This window comes from Cucurbita pepo, chromosome LG10, assembly GCF_002806865.2.
Source record: "Cucurbita pepo subsp. pepo cultivar mu-cu-16 chromosome LG10, ASM280686v2, whole genome shotgun sequence".
NCBI lineage: Eukaryota > Viridiplantae > Streptophyta > Magnoliopsida > Cucurbitales > Cucurbitaceae > Cucurbita > Cucurbita pepo.
The window spans coordinates 7,193,450-7,214,338 of NC_036647.1; the positions used below are offsets into that span (position 1 = coordinate 7,193,450).

The 20,889-nt window shown below is 35.1% G+C and overlaps 1 protein-coding gene across 3 annotated transcripts; it reads right to left on the reverse strand.

The window, feature by feature from the left end:
• Window positions 1-7,757: 7,757 nt before the first annotated feature.
• Window positions 7,758-11,674, reverse strand: LOC111803365 (cysteine proteinase inhibitor A-like). Of its 3 annotated transcripts, none has more exons than XM_023687733.1 (3): window positions 11,344-11,674; window positions 10,908-11,098; window positions 7,758-8,013 (listed from the first exon to the last, which is right to left on the reverse strand). In XM_023687733.1, the coding sequence occupies exons 1-2, from the start codon at window positions 11,530-11,532 to the stop codon at window positions 10,919-10,921; spliced, it is 369 nt and encodes a 122-aa protein (XP_023543501.1). In that variant the 5' UTR covers window positions 11,533-11,674; the 3' UTR covers window positions 7,758-8,013; window positions 10,908-10,918. The 3 variants fall into 3 exon arrangements, with proteins under 3 accessions (XP_023543501.1, XP_023543500.1, XP_023543498.1); XM_023687732.1 differs by having other exon boundaries at window positions 10,874-11,098; window positions 11,344-11,673; XM_023687730.1 differs by having other exon boundaries at window positions 10,879-11,098; window positions 11,344-11,669.
• Window positions 11,675-20,889: the final 9,215 nt, after the last annotated feature.

Here is a 20,889-nt window from a genome sequence, read left to right on the forward strand (position 1 = left end):
AAGGAAGAAGATGATAAGAGAATTCGGAAGCCATAAAGAAGAAAGGATCAGGGGTGTTAAATCGAAAGGGCTCTGATACCGTGAAAATGTTTGCTGAAACCACCGACACTTAAATGGTGGTGAAAGTTCTCTATCAATAATTATTTACAGAACAGAGAAATATGTAAATTACAAATAATATGGAAAGAATAATAAATGAATACAATATATTTGATTTTAATAAAAGGAAAAATATGGTAAGCCGTAACGTAAGACAAATATGTAGATATTTTCCTTATAGTAAACGGTTAACTATCCTTAATAGTTATATTAAGAACTCCGTTTTCATATTCTCCTTCGTCTCCAAAAACAACCTCTCCAAAATCTACTCCATTATTATCTTCAAGAACTCCTCTAGAATCTCCTTGATTTATTCCGAGAACACCCTCTTTAGAATCTCTTCCATTATTATCATCACGAACTTTTTCTCTAGAATCTCCTTGATCGTCTCCAAGAATACTCATAGAAACTTATCCATTACTATCATTAAGAATTCCTTATCTAGAATCTCCTTGATTGTCTCTAGGAACAACTTCTCTATAATCTCCTCCACTATTATCATCACGAACTCCTTCTCTAGAATCTCCTAGATCGTCACCAAGAACATCTAGAATTTCCTCCATTATTATCATCATGAACTGCTTCTCTAGAATCTTCGAGAACACTCTTTCCAAAATCTCCTCCATTATTATCATCATCAAGAACTCCTACTCTAGAATCACCTAATCATCTCCCGGAACACCCTTTCGAAAATCTCCTCCATTATTATCATCATCAGGAACTCCTACTCCAGAATCACCTAATCGTCTCCAGGAACCCCCTTTTCCAAAATCTCCTCCATTATTATCATCATCAAGAACTCCTACTCCAGAATCACCTAATCGTCTCTAGGAACACTCTCTCCAAAATCTCCTCCATTATTATCACGGAGAATTTCTCTAGATTCTCCTTGCTCCTCCTCAAGAATACCCTCACTAGAATCTCTTCCATTATTATCACCAAAAACTCATTCATATTCTTCTGGACCCGTCTCGAAAAGCACTTTCTTTAATATCTCTTATATTATTATCATCATTAACTCATTCTTTAGATTCTCCGATAAGAACACCCTTCTTCTGATCTCCTCCAATCTTGTAATAACAAGAAAAACAAATAATAAAAAAAAAATAGAATCTCAAATTTTCTATTCTACCATAAACGTTCTCTTTACCCAAAAAAAAAAAAAAAAAAAAAAAAAAAAAAAAAANAAAAAAAGGTTTTCCATAAACCTCCTACAGAACGTACATTGTTCGTTCATCGGTATTGCACATATTCAAGGCCACGAGAATTAAAGTTATCGTTTCGAGACCACTTCGTTAAGTCAATTTCCAAATTTACTTTTCGTTATAATTTCATTAATCTCATTACAAATCTCTTGAATTGAGTGGGAAAAGAAATACCAAAAGAATCCATATGTTCTACTAAATCCCAGTGAGTTATATCTTAGATTTTTCTTCTCTTTTGTTTTAATTTTATTGTAATTATTTAGATTTTAGTTAGAAATTAAATAACAAGATATCACACGGTCAATAGCCTCTTTTCTTTCTTTTTTTCTTTTTTTTTTTTTTTAATTGATTAAAACTAACAATGAACAAAAATAAAATAAACGTGAACAAAATAAAATGAAAGGGAGAAACCCAAACCCCTATAAGAGAGAGAAAAGGAGAATGGAAGATCTGAAGAAAAAAAAAATTAAATGGTTAGTAACAAGTGAATATAATATTATAACCAACAATGGTATGATCCAAACAACATTAAATAATATTGACATATTTTTTTTAATTTATGATTTACCATCAAACACAATTTAGAAACAATGAAAACATGAAATTTGATTTTCACTAAGTAAGTCAATATTCAAAATAGGTGAAGTTTCAATATAAGTGAGAACGAATTCAAAGAATGAAAGCAAACAAATTTGGAGCTAGATAGAACTTTGGCTAAGGTCAACCAAGTAAGTGGCCTTACTATCAGTATGGTTAGAAATTGATATTTTGTAGGATGACACGTGCCCACGGTTCTGTACATGTCATATGCTTGATATGTATGATATGTTTGTGAAACGATATGACTATGATATGTTTATGAGACGATATGACTATGATATGTTTATGAAATGATATGACTATGATATGTTTATGAAACGATATGACTATGATACTTTTGTAAAATGATATGACTATGATACTTTTGTAAAATGATATGACTATGATACTTTTGTAAAATGATATGACTATGATATGTTTATGAAACAATATGACTATAATATGTTTATGGAATGATATGACTATTATAGGTTCATGAAATGATATAACTATGATATGTTCATGAAATTATATAACTATGATATGTTTATGAAATGATATGACTATGATATAGTTATGATATAATATGTGTTTATGAAATGATATGACTAAGATATGTTATGAAATGATATGACTATGAAATATCAGTGATATGTTACCTTAGTGTTATGCATGTTATGATGTGACGTGTTGATGATACGATATAAGTTATGGTGAACACGTTTGACGATACAAAACATGTGACGTGTTGTATGATATGGTACGTGCATAATATGATATGATATACATAAGACCATGTATGATATGAATGATACGAGATTCAACCCTAATACATGCCTAAAAGGCTATGCAAAAAACTGATGTGATATGAAGGAAAATGGGAGTGGTTGTTTTACATGATAATGAATGAAAATGTTGGGATATCATGCATCATTGTGAGTTCATGCATCGGAGAATGTCTCCTTATTATGATGGTACGAACACATACGTTACGAGGAAGGAAAACGATCATTATGTTTATCATAATGCCACAACGGTCGCTATTCCTAACGAGTGTCCGGCAACAACTCCAGAGAATTCTAGCCCGACCAAGAAAGTGGTCTAAAAGTTGTGCAAACCGACTTGTGAGCCCATACTCGTACGTGAGGGCCGTGTGTAGAACAGTAACTACACATCCAATTACCCGTTTAGGATAGCTGCCTAAGGCAATATAGACTAAAAGGATTGGTCTCATTCATGACTGTATGTTGATATGAACCAAGGCATCTCAATTATGCAATATTAATGCCACATTAAGAATAATCCATCTTCATTTATTCAACAAAGACTTCAAGATACTTCAAGTGGGGCTTCATTTATTCTTAGATGGTTACAAATTTATGATAGATGATAATGTAGAGTTATTCTGTTTTTAAATTTATTTTAAGGCTTATTTACATAGTGGCAAATTATGACCCTAAAGTATACATAGTGGTTAATTATAATCATAAAGTATGAAAGTTACCACTCTTGGAAAGCCTCATACAAGGTTAAGAGTTTTCATTGGGAAGTTATACAAAGTCATGTACGTTATCTTTGTAAAATAGACTTGGAAAATGTAGTAAAAGAAGCATTTATGATTTCATTAAGCCAACGACTAAGGTTCTTTGCTATTCTATATAGTTTAGGTTGCATGTAAAATCATTCAAGCTCGATATGATCAATCTTGCTTGTGGAGTGATTCGAATCTCAAATAATTGTTGTTGCCTTGAGATATTTGATCAACATGGTAATTCGAATCTTACTTCTCTTGAGGGATGAGGCTCATAGATCCCACTAATGTATCGAAGGAGCTTCGAGTGATTGTGATTGCTTGCATTGGTGTCTTCCTAGTATCCCGGACACATGGAACATGATTCTTCTTGCTCAAATATAGCTTCTTTTGTCTTAAAAATTCATTTTTGAGTAATCCAGGAAGGCATCTTAATTTGCCGCCTCCAGTGAAGATCATCACTCTGAGGTGAGTTTGTTAGTGAAGATGCAATTGTATAATCAGGGTTTTATATGGTTAATGGTTTCATTTATATCTATAAATGAAATCTAGATATAAATGGAACCTATGGTGCAATCTTTGGAAATTAAACAATAATCATCCGGTTATTTGGTCACCCTTCTAAGGAAATTCAACATTCGATCTCTTGGGTCCTCGAAGCTACTTGCAAGGTACTATCGATTATGATCCATAATACTCACCTGACTCGAAATTGAAGTTCGTTTATGTTTAAAAATCTGACAAGCCAAAAGACAAGATGCTAATAAATATTGTTTATGATTTATATAATTATTAAAATTATCTTACCTACTTGTGAATTCTTCACCTTTGAACACATATTTTTCTTCCAATTACTTTTTAATTCTTGCCTAATTTCATAATGCACCATTGAATCACAATATTGCGATATTTTAAATTACTTTTAAGATTAAAAGTCGCTGAACAAAGTAATTACCATAACTTCTTTCTATAAATCTTATTTTGATTGAGTACATATATGCTTCCTAATCATTTTATTTATTTTTTATAAATGAGATTCTAATGATCATTGAAATTATAAGTATTTTAATTTAAACCGTAAGTAATCATTTTAATATTTATACTCAACCTACCGATATTGAAGAAGTAAATTGTGGTAAAATTAAAATTAGAGAACTTGCCTAATAAATTAGTCCTCTTTATTTATAATCTTTCTTAGTATGATAATGAAGCTTGGTAGTACCTTAATATATATATATATATAACTATGTGATTATTTGATGGTCGTTTATGTCATTTTCATAGTTAAAAGACAGTAATGCCCCCATATATAGAGAGGGCTTAGTATAAAGAGAGAGCAGTCTAATGCTTGTTGAAATCTTTGAGGACATCTTCAAAGGAAAAGAGAAAGGACGCTCTATTGTAAATCCAATAATACTCCATCTTTGCAATATATGACCATAGAATACCATCGTCATTTATAGCTTCTATAACAATAATATAATATTTGGGCTCAGCATTTATATTGGGGTTGGACAGACCATTCACCACACACTTGTAAGTGAAATGATGTCCACGCCTACTGTTATGCTCTTCCACAGCAAACCTTCCAGCAGCTTGCACTTTTTCGTTATTGACATCCTTAATTGGAACTAGATTGGAAGGAAACACTTCTTCATGACTCATTTTGGAACACATTTTGAAAGATAGTTTCAACAAACTTTCTTTGCTCAAGAACACTTTGGAGTTTGATATTTATAGTCGTAGTTGAACGCTATTCAAATTGATATAACCGAATCTTACAAGAAAGACTAATTGAGCCTCTCTCTATTAGGAGATAGCTTCATATCAAATTCTTTAGTTTCGATAGTGGTTGCATTGTTTTAGTCAAACAACCGAGATTAATGTATTAACAATAGTACAAACATTTTGTAGGTATATTTCTCAATTTTAGTAATAAATTACATATTAACCAATTAGATATCCACAACCTTTACTCTGGACTTTCAAAAGTTCAGGCCTAATCTCTATTGTTACCAAAGTATCGATGGTGCTTTGAAGTTCCTCATAGTACTTTAGCGCTCACAATCCCACTCTGGGTTTTCATCATTTTCTTGAATTGCAAATCGTTTCACTTTAAAAGAAAAATTATATATATATATATATATATTAATTTTTAATTTTCTAATATTATTTTTATTTATTTATAATTAATTTCTTTGCTTTTATAATGTAAGTTTCGAGTGAAATGCATACTATATACCTTATTTATGGTTGAAATTAGAGCGTTGGAATAATAAATATTCCCTGAATTATAAATATTTGTAAATTAAATATTTGTTTTATATGATAATAAATAAATACACGAGAATATTGTAGCGTCCCATCCTTAAAAGGATTTTGAACGCAAATAAATTTATTCTAAATAAAATAAAGAGTATGAGAATAATTTATTCGATGACCAATTTTACTGAGATTTTTTTATCACAAATTTAATTAACCGTAATTGTATGTATAAGTTTTCCTACCTCACTCGAATTAACTTGGTTTCTTCACCAAAATTGTAGTATTTTACTCGATATTCAAAGAGATTTTTTCGAGTAATTTTTAACTAACTACAAAAGAAAATAAATATGCTCAAAATTTGCAAAAATTCATGTTTTTACCATTTCATAAAGTTCGCGGTAACCCCACTTTTTGGTCGGATTGAACTCTTGCTTTCTTAGCTTGTGCAAAATCTCCCACCATATATAAAAATTCATAATCTAATTCCAAGAAAATCTCTCGAATATGCTTCATTGTGGCTAGATCGGAGCACTCGGACCATTTCCTTTCTCTTCGAACGCTCCTCTTTCCTCTCCCTTTTTCTTTTCTCTCATTGGGTCAAAACGAATAATTTACCCTATTGACTTTTATTTTATTTTTTTTCTTATTTTTAATTATTTTCTTTTATATTTTTTCTTTTAAGTTTAGGCAATCTACCAAGCATTTTTTTTCTTCTACATCATCTTGAAATTTTGTGTTTCAAACTTAGATTTGAGTATTCGACGATTTTATGGAAGAGTTTCAATCACGAGCTAAAGAAAGGAGACTCCTATCTCAAATCTTTTTATTTCACTAGCCACTAATTCTAGTTGATTTTGCCTACGTTCACCGATCAACGATCACTGTGTTTTCATTATCACCTTGAATTGAAACTGCTACTAATAATTGAGTCGTGCAACCACTATATATATATATATATATATATTACTTTTGAGCAGATGACGTCGTCGGTCCGTACTTTCCCGTTGATCATTGCACAATAATTTTAACGTCATAACAAATAAACACTCAATTTTCATAATTGAATCTCTATCTCTATCTTTAGTTGATTATGACTATTTCTCTTCCTCACTCGTGGGTTTGACCAACGTTAACCCACACGAAATTGACTTAAGTTTAGTGTTACTCACTCTTTAACAGCTTTGAATATGCAAAATTAAGTTTATTTCGAGACTAACTGAAAGCGCTCGAAGCTGTTTGGCGAAATTCGGTAGGTCAAAGTTTACGTGAAACCCTTTTGAACTTGTCTCAATGTTAAGTAAGACTAGTCTTTGGGTTGACTATTATCTTTTAAATTATGAATGTCGTGTTTTCATTTAAATTCACTAATAAAGTAAGTAATTTTAGGGTTGGATCGTCTTAAAGATTAGATTGGATGATGGATTGTTGTATGGACAGTTAAGTACTCCCTCATAGTTGATATGTGATTGAGTTTATGTATGCTTGTGATAATATTTTATGCCAGAAATATTTTCTAAACCTAAAATAATTTATAATAATTGAAGTCATGAAATATTTAAATTTATGAATTATAATTCAATATTTTGGAAGAGTTGCTAATTCAATCGTATCGTGGTCCTCAAATCTTATTTAAACAATAAAAAAATATATCTGAAATAATAAATGACAAGTCAACGAATTCGTAAGTAAATAAAATGAATCTTTACTTACTCGAACTCCTTGAAAAAACTTAACTTACTGACCTGACTTCTACGAGCTATGGGCATGCAAATTCAAGAGAAAGTTTAGAGTATGCATTCTAGGCAACAACGTTGAACTAACAAGAAATGTATCATAGTGTCGTCGTCATACAAGATGTATTACCACAATCGCTGGTTGGGTAGGGGAACTCGAGTCGTCGAGGGTAGAGAACCATTGTCGCTCGTCATCGCTTGTTGGAGTTCGTTGCATAATCAAAGGGAGACATTGGTGAGGATTTTTATCTCCTTTTCCTTTATAATTTAGTCCCAGACCCATTTCAATAACTTTATGAATATATTACACACAATAAAAAAGTTAATGACTCGTTAGACACGAAATTGAAAAGGCTTGTGAGCATCACATTAACCAACTTTGAAGGGATCTCTACATGAAAGTATATGCATCTCTTATTTATTGTTTCTACAAACTTAGATTACAAACTTAGATTACCAGTTCCATATACATATATTACACAATTATTATAAACATATCATATAACAGAGTTCCTATAATGTTTCAGATCTATTCTGTTGTTTACCTTCAGCAGCAACCCACATGGGCTATAGGGTATGTTTATGTATACTCTTCACTTACCTGCCATCCAAGAACAACAAACATTTGGTGATCAACATTCGCGGAAATCGATCTTACGACACAACAAGACTCTCGACTCCATTTTAACAATGCACGAAACGAAAACATAACACATGAATTTTGGTTACTGTACTTCTTATTTTGATGCATATTGTCCTTATTTGAAGATCTAGGTGAATATATCAATTTATTGTAAGATAAATTTCTAGCTAAACAGTAACACAATAACTAAGGTAAGAATGAAAGTGTAACGGTCCAAGCCCACTACTAGCCGATATTGTCGTGTGTAACTTTCCCTTTCCCTTCCAGGCTTCCCCTCAAAGCTAGGGAGAGGTTTCCACACCCTTATAAAGGGTGTTTCGTTGTCCTCCCAAACTAATGTGGGATATCACAATCCACCCCTCTCCGAGGCCCAGCATCCTCGTTGGCACTCATTCCTTTCTCCAATCGATGGGGGACCCCCCATAAAATTCACCCCCCTTCGGGGCCCAACGTCTTTGCTGGCACATCCCCAGTGTCTAGCTCTGCTACCATTTGTAACGGCCCAAGTCCACTACTAGGAGATATTGCCCTCTTTAGTTCGTTACGTATCGCCGTCAGTTTCACGATTTTATAATGCGTCTGCTAGGGAGAGGTTTTCACACCCTTATAAAGAGTGTTTCATTCATTCCACTCCCCAACTGATCTGGGATCAAGTTGACATGATATACTAATAAAAACTGAGACAACTCAGCATAAGATTCTACGTCATACTATGTTTATTTTTGCCCCTCTAAAATATTCCATGTCGTTTGTCAAAGTGGCAGTTCCCACGAGGAGGTATCCTTGCAACTACTTGCTCAAGAAAATCTTTAAGATGAGCTATAGCTTTATCCAATCCATGTTGAGAAAAAAAAAAAAACCCACAAAACACAATCGTATAGTATTTAATCTGCTCCTAATAGATAATACACAACCAGACGAAGAAGAACATAATAAACTTCTAGATGGTATATACGGAGTTAACGACCAGAATCAATCGATCCTCCCCAGAAGTTAACACGAGCTCCATTCTCAAAAGAAAAATGGATGTGACCTCAAAACCAGAAGATATGCAAACTAACAATAATGTTATACCAAAGAGTCTTAGATTCCAGGGAAAACTAGCAGACAACTACTAGCCAAATGGAAGAGTGTTTTACTAATCAAATTCATTAAGATGATCCAAAGAGAATTTTTTTTAAAATCTCTCATGCTTCCCGATGACCATGGAAGACCAAAATAACATAACAAAAATGGAGAGACCACACAACCCACCAAATTCTTGTTTCCTTTGACCTAATTAAACTCAAACACTAATGTGTGATCCCACATCGGTTGGGGAGGAGAACGAAGCATTCTTTATAAAGGTGTAGAAATCTCTCCCTAGCAGACGCATTTTAAAAACATTAAGGGGAAGCCCGAAAGGGAAAGCAAAGAGGACAATATCTACTAGTGATGGACTTAGGCCGTTACAAATGATATCAGAGCCAAACACTCCAGAAAATGTGCCAGCAAGGAGACTGAGCCCAAAAAGGGGGCGGACACGAGGTGGTGTGACTAAGTTGGACTCACCATTCAACACTAAGGATACAAAGATTTCTAATTCAATTCAGTTTGCGACTGACTTGGACTCACTATTAATCTTGGTATCGTTAATAACAAAGTTCGTTATTTTGATAAGAGTGTGAGAGCCATTTTCATTGCAATCATCCTACCAACCAAGCAGACCAGCAATTATAACAAACAAGAAAAAGAAGAGAGGATTAACTAGTCTCACACCCTTTATCTTTCTTCAACTCTTCAGAATAGTTTCCATCCATATAGCATTCAAAAGCCAAAACTCAAATTATTGAAATTTACACATGTACACATACCAAATTATAAGCTAAGAAGCACGAATACAAATACAAAGTACAAAACACGACACAGCCATAGTGACACAACATGTTTTAAAAAATTTAGGACACGTACACAACAAGAACACATTTATTAAAATATATATCATTTCAATAGCATAAGAAAATTCAGAACAAACAAGTTTATGCATTTATATCTAAATCAATGTGTGATGTATTTTTCTATTATCATTTTATTATACTAATATACTTGCAAGTGATCAGTACGTGTCTAACAAATGTTGGATCTATATTGATTTGGTATAACATATATTTATTGTACTAACAAGTATCCATCACAAGTGTGAGATCCCATATCGGTTGGGGAGAAGAACAAAACACCCTTTATAAGGGTGTGAAGACCTTTCCTTAGCAAACGCGTTTTAAAAACCTTGAGGGGAAGCCCGAAAGGGAAATCCCAAAGAAGACAATATATGTTAGCAATAGGCCTGGGCCGTTACAAATGGTATCAGAGCCAAACACCGGGCGATGTGCCAGCGAGGAGGCTGTTCCCCAGAGGGGGTAGACAGTAAGGACGTTGGGCCCCGAAAGGGGGTGGTTTTGGTAGGGATCCCACATCGATTGGAGAAAGGAACGAGTGCCAGCGATGGGCCCTGAAGGGGAGGATTGTGAAATCCCACATCGGTTGGGGAGGAGAATGATACACCCTTTATAAGAGTGTGGAAACCTTTCCCTAATAGACGCATTTTATTAACCTTGAGGGGAAGCCCGAAAAAGAAAGTCCAAAAAGGAAAATATCTGCTAGCGGTAGGCTTGGGCCGTTACAACAAGTCCAAAAAGGGTGTGCCGGAGTGTCGGAGTGTCTAATGTGTGTCGGACATAGACACGCTATCTTAGGTTCCTACCATAAATGGACTAATAGTCTAGTACTATCATGCAGATATACAAAACATACAATTAAAATAGAACAGAATGATTCCTACCATACCAGTTTGAACACGAGGAGCAGAACGGCACCTGAAGATCCATCATGGGCATGGTTTGAATTCCTGCAACTGTTTGAAGTTCATCCATGGCTTCACCCACACTTTGGCTTCATAAACCTTTTTCATACCACCATCACTGGCTTCCAATGTAAGATGATACAACTTACCGGCAACTACCTGTTCTTTAGCTTTCAACACCCGCTCAAATTCCAGAAGACCATTCTGCACCAAAGAGACATAAAAGCCTGTCAAGAATTCGATTTAAACTACCGCATCTAGTGGTGATCAACAAATCAAAACGACGCATGAACAACCAAAACATGGGTACCAAATAGCCACTAATTAACGAATTAAATAAGCAAGTGAGTAGATTGTGAGCAAAAATAAGAAAGAAAATCAGGCAGTGAAACGAATCCAGAAATTAATGAATAAAGAGCTGAAAAACCAAAGAAAACAAAGGAAAAAACCTGTTTCTTGTTGTGCTCTTGGACTGCGAAACGAGCGAGAGCGTCAATTTCAAGGCTGTTCTGAGCGCCGATGTAATCGCGAACACCGCCCAGTTTCATCTTGATAAATGGGTCTTGAACGCAATACCCCGAATCAAACACGGGAAGAAGAAGCAGCAGCAACAGCGCAGGTATGTGATTCACTTTCATGGTCGCTTTCTGGGATTGGAACACAGGAGTTTGTAAGAGCGAAGTTGATATTGGAGGAAGAAATTGAGTTGAAATGATGGAGTGACTTCGATGCTAAGAAACTTATCGGCTAAGGAAATGTATGTATTCCATACCTCAAATCGAATAATTGCTTGTGCTAGGGTTTGACAAAAATGGGTACACAAAAATTCCCCTTTCATTTATTATAAATAAAATAATAAATATTTAAGTAAAAGATATTAATTTAAAAACTTATTTTATTATAGTATATATATATATATATATATATTTTTTTAAATGACTAAATTTTGTTGATATACTCCCAAATATGTCTTAAAATTTATTTTTTTATACGAGAACACCCTCTCTAGAATCTCCTCCATTATTATCATCATCACGAACTCTCTCTATAAATTCCTTGATCGTTTTCAACAATATCCTCCAGAAACTTCTCCATTACTATCATTAAGAACTCCTTCTCGAGAATCTCCTCCACTATTATCATCAGGAACGCCTTCTCCAAAATCTCCTTGATCATCTCGAGAAACACCCTCTCCAAAATCTCCTCCATTATTACCATCGAGAATTTCTTCTCCATATTCTCCTTGCTCGTCCCCAAGAATACCCTCTCTAGAATCTCTTCCGTTATTATCATCAGAAACTCCTTCTTCATGTTCTCCTTGATCGTCTCCAAAAACACCTCTTTAATATTTCCTCTATTGTTATCATCACAAACAGCTCAGGAATACAATTTCAAAGATCTGGAAAGTCAAAAACAGCTTCTATGACCAACCAAGTCACAACTCAGAATGAATTTGTATCAAAATAGATTAGATTAGCAGCTGTTGAATTCAACTCGAATACAAGGCAAGAGCAAGAGTTATATTAGCAACAATCTCAAATCACACCTGCTCAAGTACCCACATCAATCAACTTCCATCCCGAACTAGATAAACCATTGGAGAGATTTGAATCTCAAGCAAGTGTTCTTGCCTTGAGATATTTGATCAACAAGAATCATTCAAGCTAGACATGATCGATCTTGCTTGTGGAGTGATTCGAATCTCAAACAATGTTCTTGTCTTGAGATATTCGATCAACAAGGTATTCCGAATCTTACTCCCCTTGTAGTGATTCCTTAGCTTATCAAATATCCAACATAAGCCCATAAAAATGTTTGACGTAGTCTCAGATACTGACCGTATGACTCAACTCTCTTAACTTCGTTCTTGCGATTATCTTGACATTCTCCATGAAAAATTGAGAGCAGAGTTCTTGTTTCAAGCTATCCCAAGCGTCCATAGTACATCAACCATCTTGAATGTCCATGTACTTGGACCACCACCACAACTTTGCATCGTCTGCTAGATGCATTGTTGCCAATGTGATATTCGCTTCTTCTGCCATGATATTACGGCTCGAGTATTATTTGAGGTCGAAGATAAAGTTCTCTAGAGCCTTGGCATCTCAAAACCTGACATAAGGGCTTAAGCTCCGAGGGTTTTATTGATATGGAATCACTACAAAGTGAGTAAGATTCGAATTACCTTGTTGATCGAATATCTCAAGTCAAGAACACTTGTTTGAGATTCGAATCACTCCATAAGCAAGATCGATCATGTCTAGCTTGAATGATTCCAGTTGATCAAATATCTCAAGGCAAGAACACTTGTTTGAGACTCGAATCACTCCACAAGCACGAATGAAACTCTTGACCTTACATGAGATATTTCAAAATGAAACTCTTGACCTTACATGAGATATTTCAAGATTTGGTACCATTCATACTTTATGACCATAATTAGCCCCTGTCTTATACTTTATGACTATAATTAGCCACGGTGTAAATCTAACTTAAAATAAATACAAAGTCTTAAAATACATAAATGAAATACAATAACTCTAAATTACTCTAAATTGTAATCCACCCAAAATTGATAGATGAAGCTTCATTCTTCTTCAATGTGACATGAATTGAAATATCTTTTTTATAATTTCAACAGCATTTTCTTCACATGTTCATTGAACTATATTGTATGATTGATGTCTCTTGGTTCATATCATTTATCCTGTTTAACTATACTACACCCCCAATTGAGGTCTGGTTCCCCACTGCTCTCATGGAGAGGCTTAATCGGGCACTTAAATCCACCACTCCAGCCCTAACCACTTCAAGGGCAGCTCTCAAATCTTCAGACAAATCTGCGACCATCTGAACGATCATTTGTTGGACATTGTCTAAGCCCTCGATGCGTTCTTCTATTCAGGCAATAGACCCGTTGAGCTATCTCTACACTCAAAGCCACCGGCACTTGTGGCCTTGTCTTCTAGGATCTTGACCCTATTCATTAATTCGCAGATAGACATTGTCTCAAGGCGACTTGCCATCTCATCAGTCATGTCGGCTTTAGTAGTAATCTCATTCAGGCAAAATTTCAAGAGCCTCATTCCATCAGAAACTTCACTCATATAGAGTAACTGTTCTTCGATTTTAGCTAATCGGTCAGCTTGAGACTTGCCCAGTTGTTTTGCAGCAGACATGTTTGCGTAATATTTTCCAAAGAGTCGACTCGGCTCTGATACCACTACTCGTCACAATTGTACTCTTGCAACAACGGGACAGCGATTGTGCCGCACTTGTTTTAACCCAGCGAACAAGACAACGTGAGAAATTTAAACTTCGCGGACAACGTCACATATGCTCAAGCCTCGGGTCATGTTTGCGAGAATTTTTTTAGAAAACGTGAGCAAAAAAATAAATTTGAAAGTAATTTGTGAACTAAAGAAAGCAACGTTATATGGCTATAAGCAAATAAGGGAACACCACGACTTAAATAGCATATAACTCTAGGTAGGAAGAAATGTCAACTAGTCATACCCCCCTATAGTACATTTGAGGACATTTTAGCTCGTGTAGATATGATTTTGGTGAACGATCATACACCCCCATATTGACACAACATGAAATAGTAAAGATCTATCTAAGATAAAAGCATGTAAAAGAAGTTTGGAACGGGCATGCGACCATAGACAACACGCCTTGGACAAGCATGACTGTGACACCTAGGGCACGTGTCATATGTGTGATATGTTTGATATGTTTAATGATATGATATGTGCCGTTTTATGAAATGCCAAAATATGCCAAATAACATTGTGTTATAAATGAAATTCAATTTATAAATTACGCTGAGTTATGAGATGTCATGATGTATTATGAAATGAAAATGTTTGGCAATGACATGTTATGACATGCTATGATATGTATTGAAATAAGAAATTTTACGATGCACAACCCCTAAGCTATGGTGTGAAAGTTATGTTATGAATGAAATGATTTATGAACGCTTATGTATGCATATTACTGAGTGTAATATGTGGGGAATGAATGAGGTTGTCCAGCCTGATTTATTTATAATGAAAAGTATGAGAAACTCATGCATAATTGTATGTTCATATGCATTGGGATACTTCCCCTTTATGATGAGTATGAACACGTACACTAAGAGACTGAAATGACCATCATGCTTGACATGGTGCACGACGGTCGCTATACCTCTGGGTGTTCAGCTATAGCCCAAAGGAACTAGCTTGACCAGCAGGTCCAGGGGGTGTGCGAGCCTACCTGGTGGACCCACACTCGCATGTGTGAGTTGTGTGTAGAGAGATATTACACATCCAACTTTTTCGGACTCGATGCCACCTAAGAGAATACAATCATGTTACATGTGTTAGCATTCCTTGCTTCAATAGTAGAATCATTTACAAAGTATTTCTTAAAATACTCCAGCCAGCCTTATGCTACTCTTATATTCCTTACCTCAATCATGTCAAGGTTTCAAGACTTTTGGGTTGCGTCTAACCTAACTTGACCAAATAAGCCTTAGATGTCTTCTTCTTTACTAAAAACTTTGCACCCTAAGAAGACTTGCAATGGAGAGTTTCCGACTTCCATTTCATTTTATCATCTACTTGAACGGTTCGAAGCCAATCAAAAAATACACTTTCTAACAGCTCAAAGTTGACATTTTCGCTGATTTGACTTCGGTTTGATACGCTCGAACCCTTTCTTTTTAGTTTCAACTTTTCGGGAGCGTTTAACTTATTTTAGTTTCAACTTTTCTTTCAAGGCTAGTATGACTACCTTTTAGTTAGTTTAAATTATTTTAGCTTAAAATTTAAATTTGAGAGAGTAGTGTTAAAGCTAGCATCAAGGAATTGTAGTAACTTCGGTCTAGGCCAACTATGTAAGTGGTCTTACTATCGGCTCGGTCGGAAGACTTGCCTTATGTATGACGACGTGTACCCAGTGGGCACATGTCATTTATGCTTTATGGTATGTGATGACATTATATGATGATGTGATGATGTTATATGATGATATGAAATGATGGCATGATGATGTAAGATGTTTGATGATGATATGACTTAATATGATAATATTACATATCAAGATGATGTGCATGTATTAAATGTCATTAAGCATCATGACGATGAATTTTCTAAAACACAACCCTAATTGATGTTAATGATGATGAATGTATGAAGATCAATACATGCATGTTACCTAGGGTAATGTGCGAAAGATGTATAGGTTTGTGTCATAAAGATGATTTAAAGATGAAAACTATAAGGACGTCATGCATTTTGTGTATTCATATACATTGGGTTACTTCCCCATTTATGATGATGAGTATGGACGTGTATAATATGACGATGATTACGATCATGCCTCGCATGACACTTAGGGGTCTGCTGACCTCCGGACGACGCTATGGACAGCTAGCTCGACAATGATGGGTTCAGGGGTGTGAACCACCTAGGGATCTACGCTCGCACGTGTGAGACGTCTGTAGGAAAGTACTATACATCCAATTTTGTCTGGACTGGAGGCCACACTTATGACGGTTTTAACGGTAAGTCCCTAATCATGAGTTGCATGTGTTGCATTCTCTAATCCCTATAGTAGAGTCAGTTCACAATAATTTTTAAAATACTCCAGTCATGTGCTATTTCTATTTGATGACGACATCGCAAGTCAAGACCATGACACTTGCATAGGATAATTATATTTTATTTCTTAGACTTAAGGATATGATAGGGTGTTTTTATTTTTATTGTTTATTTATTTCATTTAGTATTTCATTATGTTGTTTTAAAGATATTTTCGAACACGTAAATCCATGAAGTATTTTATGATGAAGTTTTAAATGTTTAATTCTGCGCATAGGTTATAATGATGATAGCAACTTTAAATTAGTAGAAATCTAAGTTCGTTACAAAATGATTTCTTTACAAAAAAAAATTGGTAAAAAAAAAAATGATATGCATTAATGGTAAAAAAATCAATTTTTTTTATAAAGGTAGAAGAGTGTTAATACTATTTTAAAAATCTTACAATATCTTTTAAGATTAAGTATTAACCATTTCGGTACAAAATTAACCAGTTATTTTAATTAATTTAATCCAAAAGAAAAAAAAAAATTGAGCTTAAAAATTAGGTCCAAAAACAACCCCAAAGATACATCTATATCCTACCCCGTCCCACCTACCATATCCCTGGATTGGACATGCTCAAATCTTGTTCAACTAATCATAATTTCATGTCATCATCCATTACCATTTTTTTCAACACAAATAATAATGATAATTTAAATTAATTTTTCTATTTTTAACAATCAAGCAATTCCATATTAAGAAGATACAAAATTAAGAGTTAGAGACATGGATTTAAATTTAGATTTAATACTTTATTTTTAAAATTTTAACATTATGTCAAAATACTTATTAAAATTAAATGAAAAGATGGAACAAAAAGGAAATGAAGTGGTGGAGAGGAAAAAGGCATTGATTGGTTTGTAAAGAAGAAATGCATAAAGGATGAGTTTAGAGAAAAAGGCATTCGAAAATCACTCTCTCCAATCTTTTCATTTTAATCATCATCGATTTAATAATTCAATCAAACACATTGAGTCCGTTCTCCATCAACGATTCACAAAATTCCTTCACTCTATTCAATTCGTTTTTGCTTTTGATTTGATTTGAATTCATTTTAACCCTAACATGCGATTTTCAGAGCCGCGGTTAACGAACAATCAAGGATAATTTCACATCAAATAGAGAATCAGAGAGAGAGAGAGTTTGAACATTACGAAGAATTTGTTTCAATCCGCTACAGATTCCAGACCTCCTCCTTCAATTGCTTCTAGCAACGCATCGGCGACTTCCTTTTCTTCTCCTTCTTCTTCTTCTGTACCTCGATTTACGGACTCTTCTCTTTCTTCGTCTTCTCTCGTTTTGCTCGCCGAATCGAGAACCGACCTCTGCTCTTTCTTCTCCTTCTTCGTCGACTCCATTTCCGAAACGATCGAGTTGAACGATCCGAATTTCGGAGTGATCTCGGCTGAGACTCCGCAAAATTTGGTGTCGAAAGTGAAGCCAAAGCTGGAGTTCGACGCCGACGTCAACTCGTCGAGATTCTCCAGAGCCGACGGACAGTGCTTCCGCCGTTTAGGTTCTCGAATCAAATCGGAATCCTCGATGCCTACATCACTGAAGTCCGCGGCGGCCGAGACGGCGACAGTAGTTGGAGCTAGAGGACGTTCGCCGGGATCTGGATCGGCGGCGGAGAAAGAGGAGCGGGAGAGTGGTGAAAGTGATGGATTTTGGGCGAAATTTTCGCGAGTTTGAGGCTCTGCCATTTTGTTTGTGAAGAAATCCATTTTTTTTTTATATAAAATAAAAATAAAAAAAAAACAAAAAACTTCGGAAGATTATTTAATCATCTTCAGGATGAAATTACCGGAATGCCCTCAATTGTATTTCTTGTGGTCCTCACCTTAGAGTGGTCCCGCAGTTCCACGTGTCATATAAATGGATTTTATTTTATTTTATTGCTTTTCCTCGATCATTGAAACAAATCCACTTTCCCAACTTCCACATTCATATTTTGTATTTAATTATTATTATTATTTTTTTTTTTAAATGATAGATAAATTTTAATCCTTAAAATTTGTATCTAAATTTGAGGTTCAAATTTTAATAAATGTTTAGCATATTTGTCGCAATTAAAATATAAAACAAAAAAGTCAACAGACGAGGACTAATTAAAGTTTTAAAAGGTTATTTGAAGTCTAGGGATTGAGCTTGTAATTTAATCGAACATATTAATGTTTATCCTAGAAACTTAGTACCGTGTATAATATCGAATGAGTTAATAATCTATTATATATAAAATTAAAATATTCAAAACTTATTAGATACACAAATAATATGTACAAAGTTTGTATGTATAGAGTATGGTGAAAGGTAATTTGGAGGTCAACAGGGTGGAGTCGAAGAGTAATCAATCGGTTCTGCCTACGGCAGCCATGGCGACTGCCCTTGCGACGTCAAAGCCAGCAATGGTGGTGGAAAAGAATAGTAGAGGATTTAGAAGCCCTTGAAAAGAAAGAATCATGGTTGCTAAACTGAAAGGGCTTTAATATCATCACCTTTTCTACTATATTATATCTAGAAAAAAAGTTTTAGAGAAGAAAAGGAGAGACATTGGTTAAGGACTCGAGACTTAGAGGCAATTTTTTAAGGAAGTATCCAAAATGGAAGTTGTTCACAACGTCTAAGACAATTGATTTAGGATTTTGAATCATAGTAATTGATTAAGAAACGAGAGAAAATCGAAGGTAAGTCATAGGAGTTTGATAGCTTTTGAAAACTATTATTTATGTATTAGGAAATCATTTTGAACTAGTTTTGTGCTCGAGAAGGCACTTGAAAATTGGACCTCTGTTCGTGCTCAAACCACGCAAGTTTCAAGAAATTGTTCCAACTTTGAATGCAATTAATTTTTTTTTTATTGCTCGATTGAAACTCTTTAAGTTTGACGAAGAAACTAAGTTGCATCGAATTAGGTGGTAGAAAATATATGAAAGAAATTTTTGTGTTTTGGAGTTGAATTTGGAAAATTTGAGAAAATCCTTGAAAATTAGTTTGCATGGGTGCATTGGGGTGGATCAAGCGTAGGCACTAGCAGAGGACACTTCCATTGTAGAATAATGGAAGGAAAAGTTGTAGCCGAGTGAGTTAGCACTCAAACGAGCACTCTGAAATGCGGAAGAGGGACGCATGACACGACCAAGTAAATCGTTAAATTTGCTGACCATCGCTTCCCCTAGGTATCGAAGTGTAGTCGGGTGTAAAACCATACTATAAAAATAGTAGATTGTGTCCCCTAGGAGCAAGTGGCAACATGGAAATGGTGCTCAACAGACCACATAATGATCGAGACAAGATAAGTGACATGATGTGACAGAGGAGGATGGTTCATCATCTAACACACCAAGAGAAGTGATATGATGCGACTGATGAAATGATGGCGACATGAGTGTCAAAGACAAGCTCAAAAAGGGTCGGGTAGAGCCCCGGTCATAACCTCAGAAGTTGAGACTTTGATATGAGTTTCAGCATGCGATTCTTAAGTTATGTCCGTCTATATAAAAGATAAAAGTTCACAAATTTGGTGTCATTTGGACACCCGACAAATGCTCCATGAGGTCATATGACTGCTTGCCAAAATCACGTTTACTCCAAAAAGATTAGATATGCCTTAAAATAGGTGTGTCACAACGTGGGTGAAGCATTGCAAGACAAATGTCTTAGGTGTCTTTCTTTGAAATGTGTTTTTCAAGAACAACATCGGATGACACGGGTGTGCCGACATTGCTCACTAGCCTATGTGTCAAAGGTTGATACTTACACCGGCTATTCGATATGGTATCCATAAATGACTCGACATGGACATGTAAGGATTCATGCCTAGATACAACCCTAATGGATGGATGTCCGAGATGTCCTATGATAAGTGGACTCATGGGGTCAATTCTCAGTAGACATATTCGAGCACACTATGATGACCAATGACATTTCGAAACTTGGGATGACATCACGATGCGTAAGCCGTGTTGTTGGGAACCAAGATGATGAGACAAAATGTGGTGTTGCATATGAGAGACCTTTGCCTAGAGTAGAGGCAAGGTCAAACTTCATGGCTTAACTTAGTGTAAAGGCAAGTCGGCTAGAGCTGTAGATGATTGATCATTCATACACGGACGATGTGTGTGGCCGAATAATGTTAGACTCTGCATGAGTTGTGTTCAGTTAGCGAAAGAAAACCTCATCTAAGGTCCGACAAAACCATAAAGTCAAGAAAGAAAAAAATAGGATTTTAGTTTCCCTTAAAGCTTGTCATGAGTGTGTCAAGATCATGACGTTGCATGATTGAAAAAGTACGACTGTCACACTAGGTGCAGTATAATATTCGAAAAAAATCAGACGACCTGCTTCCACCATGATTCAAGC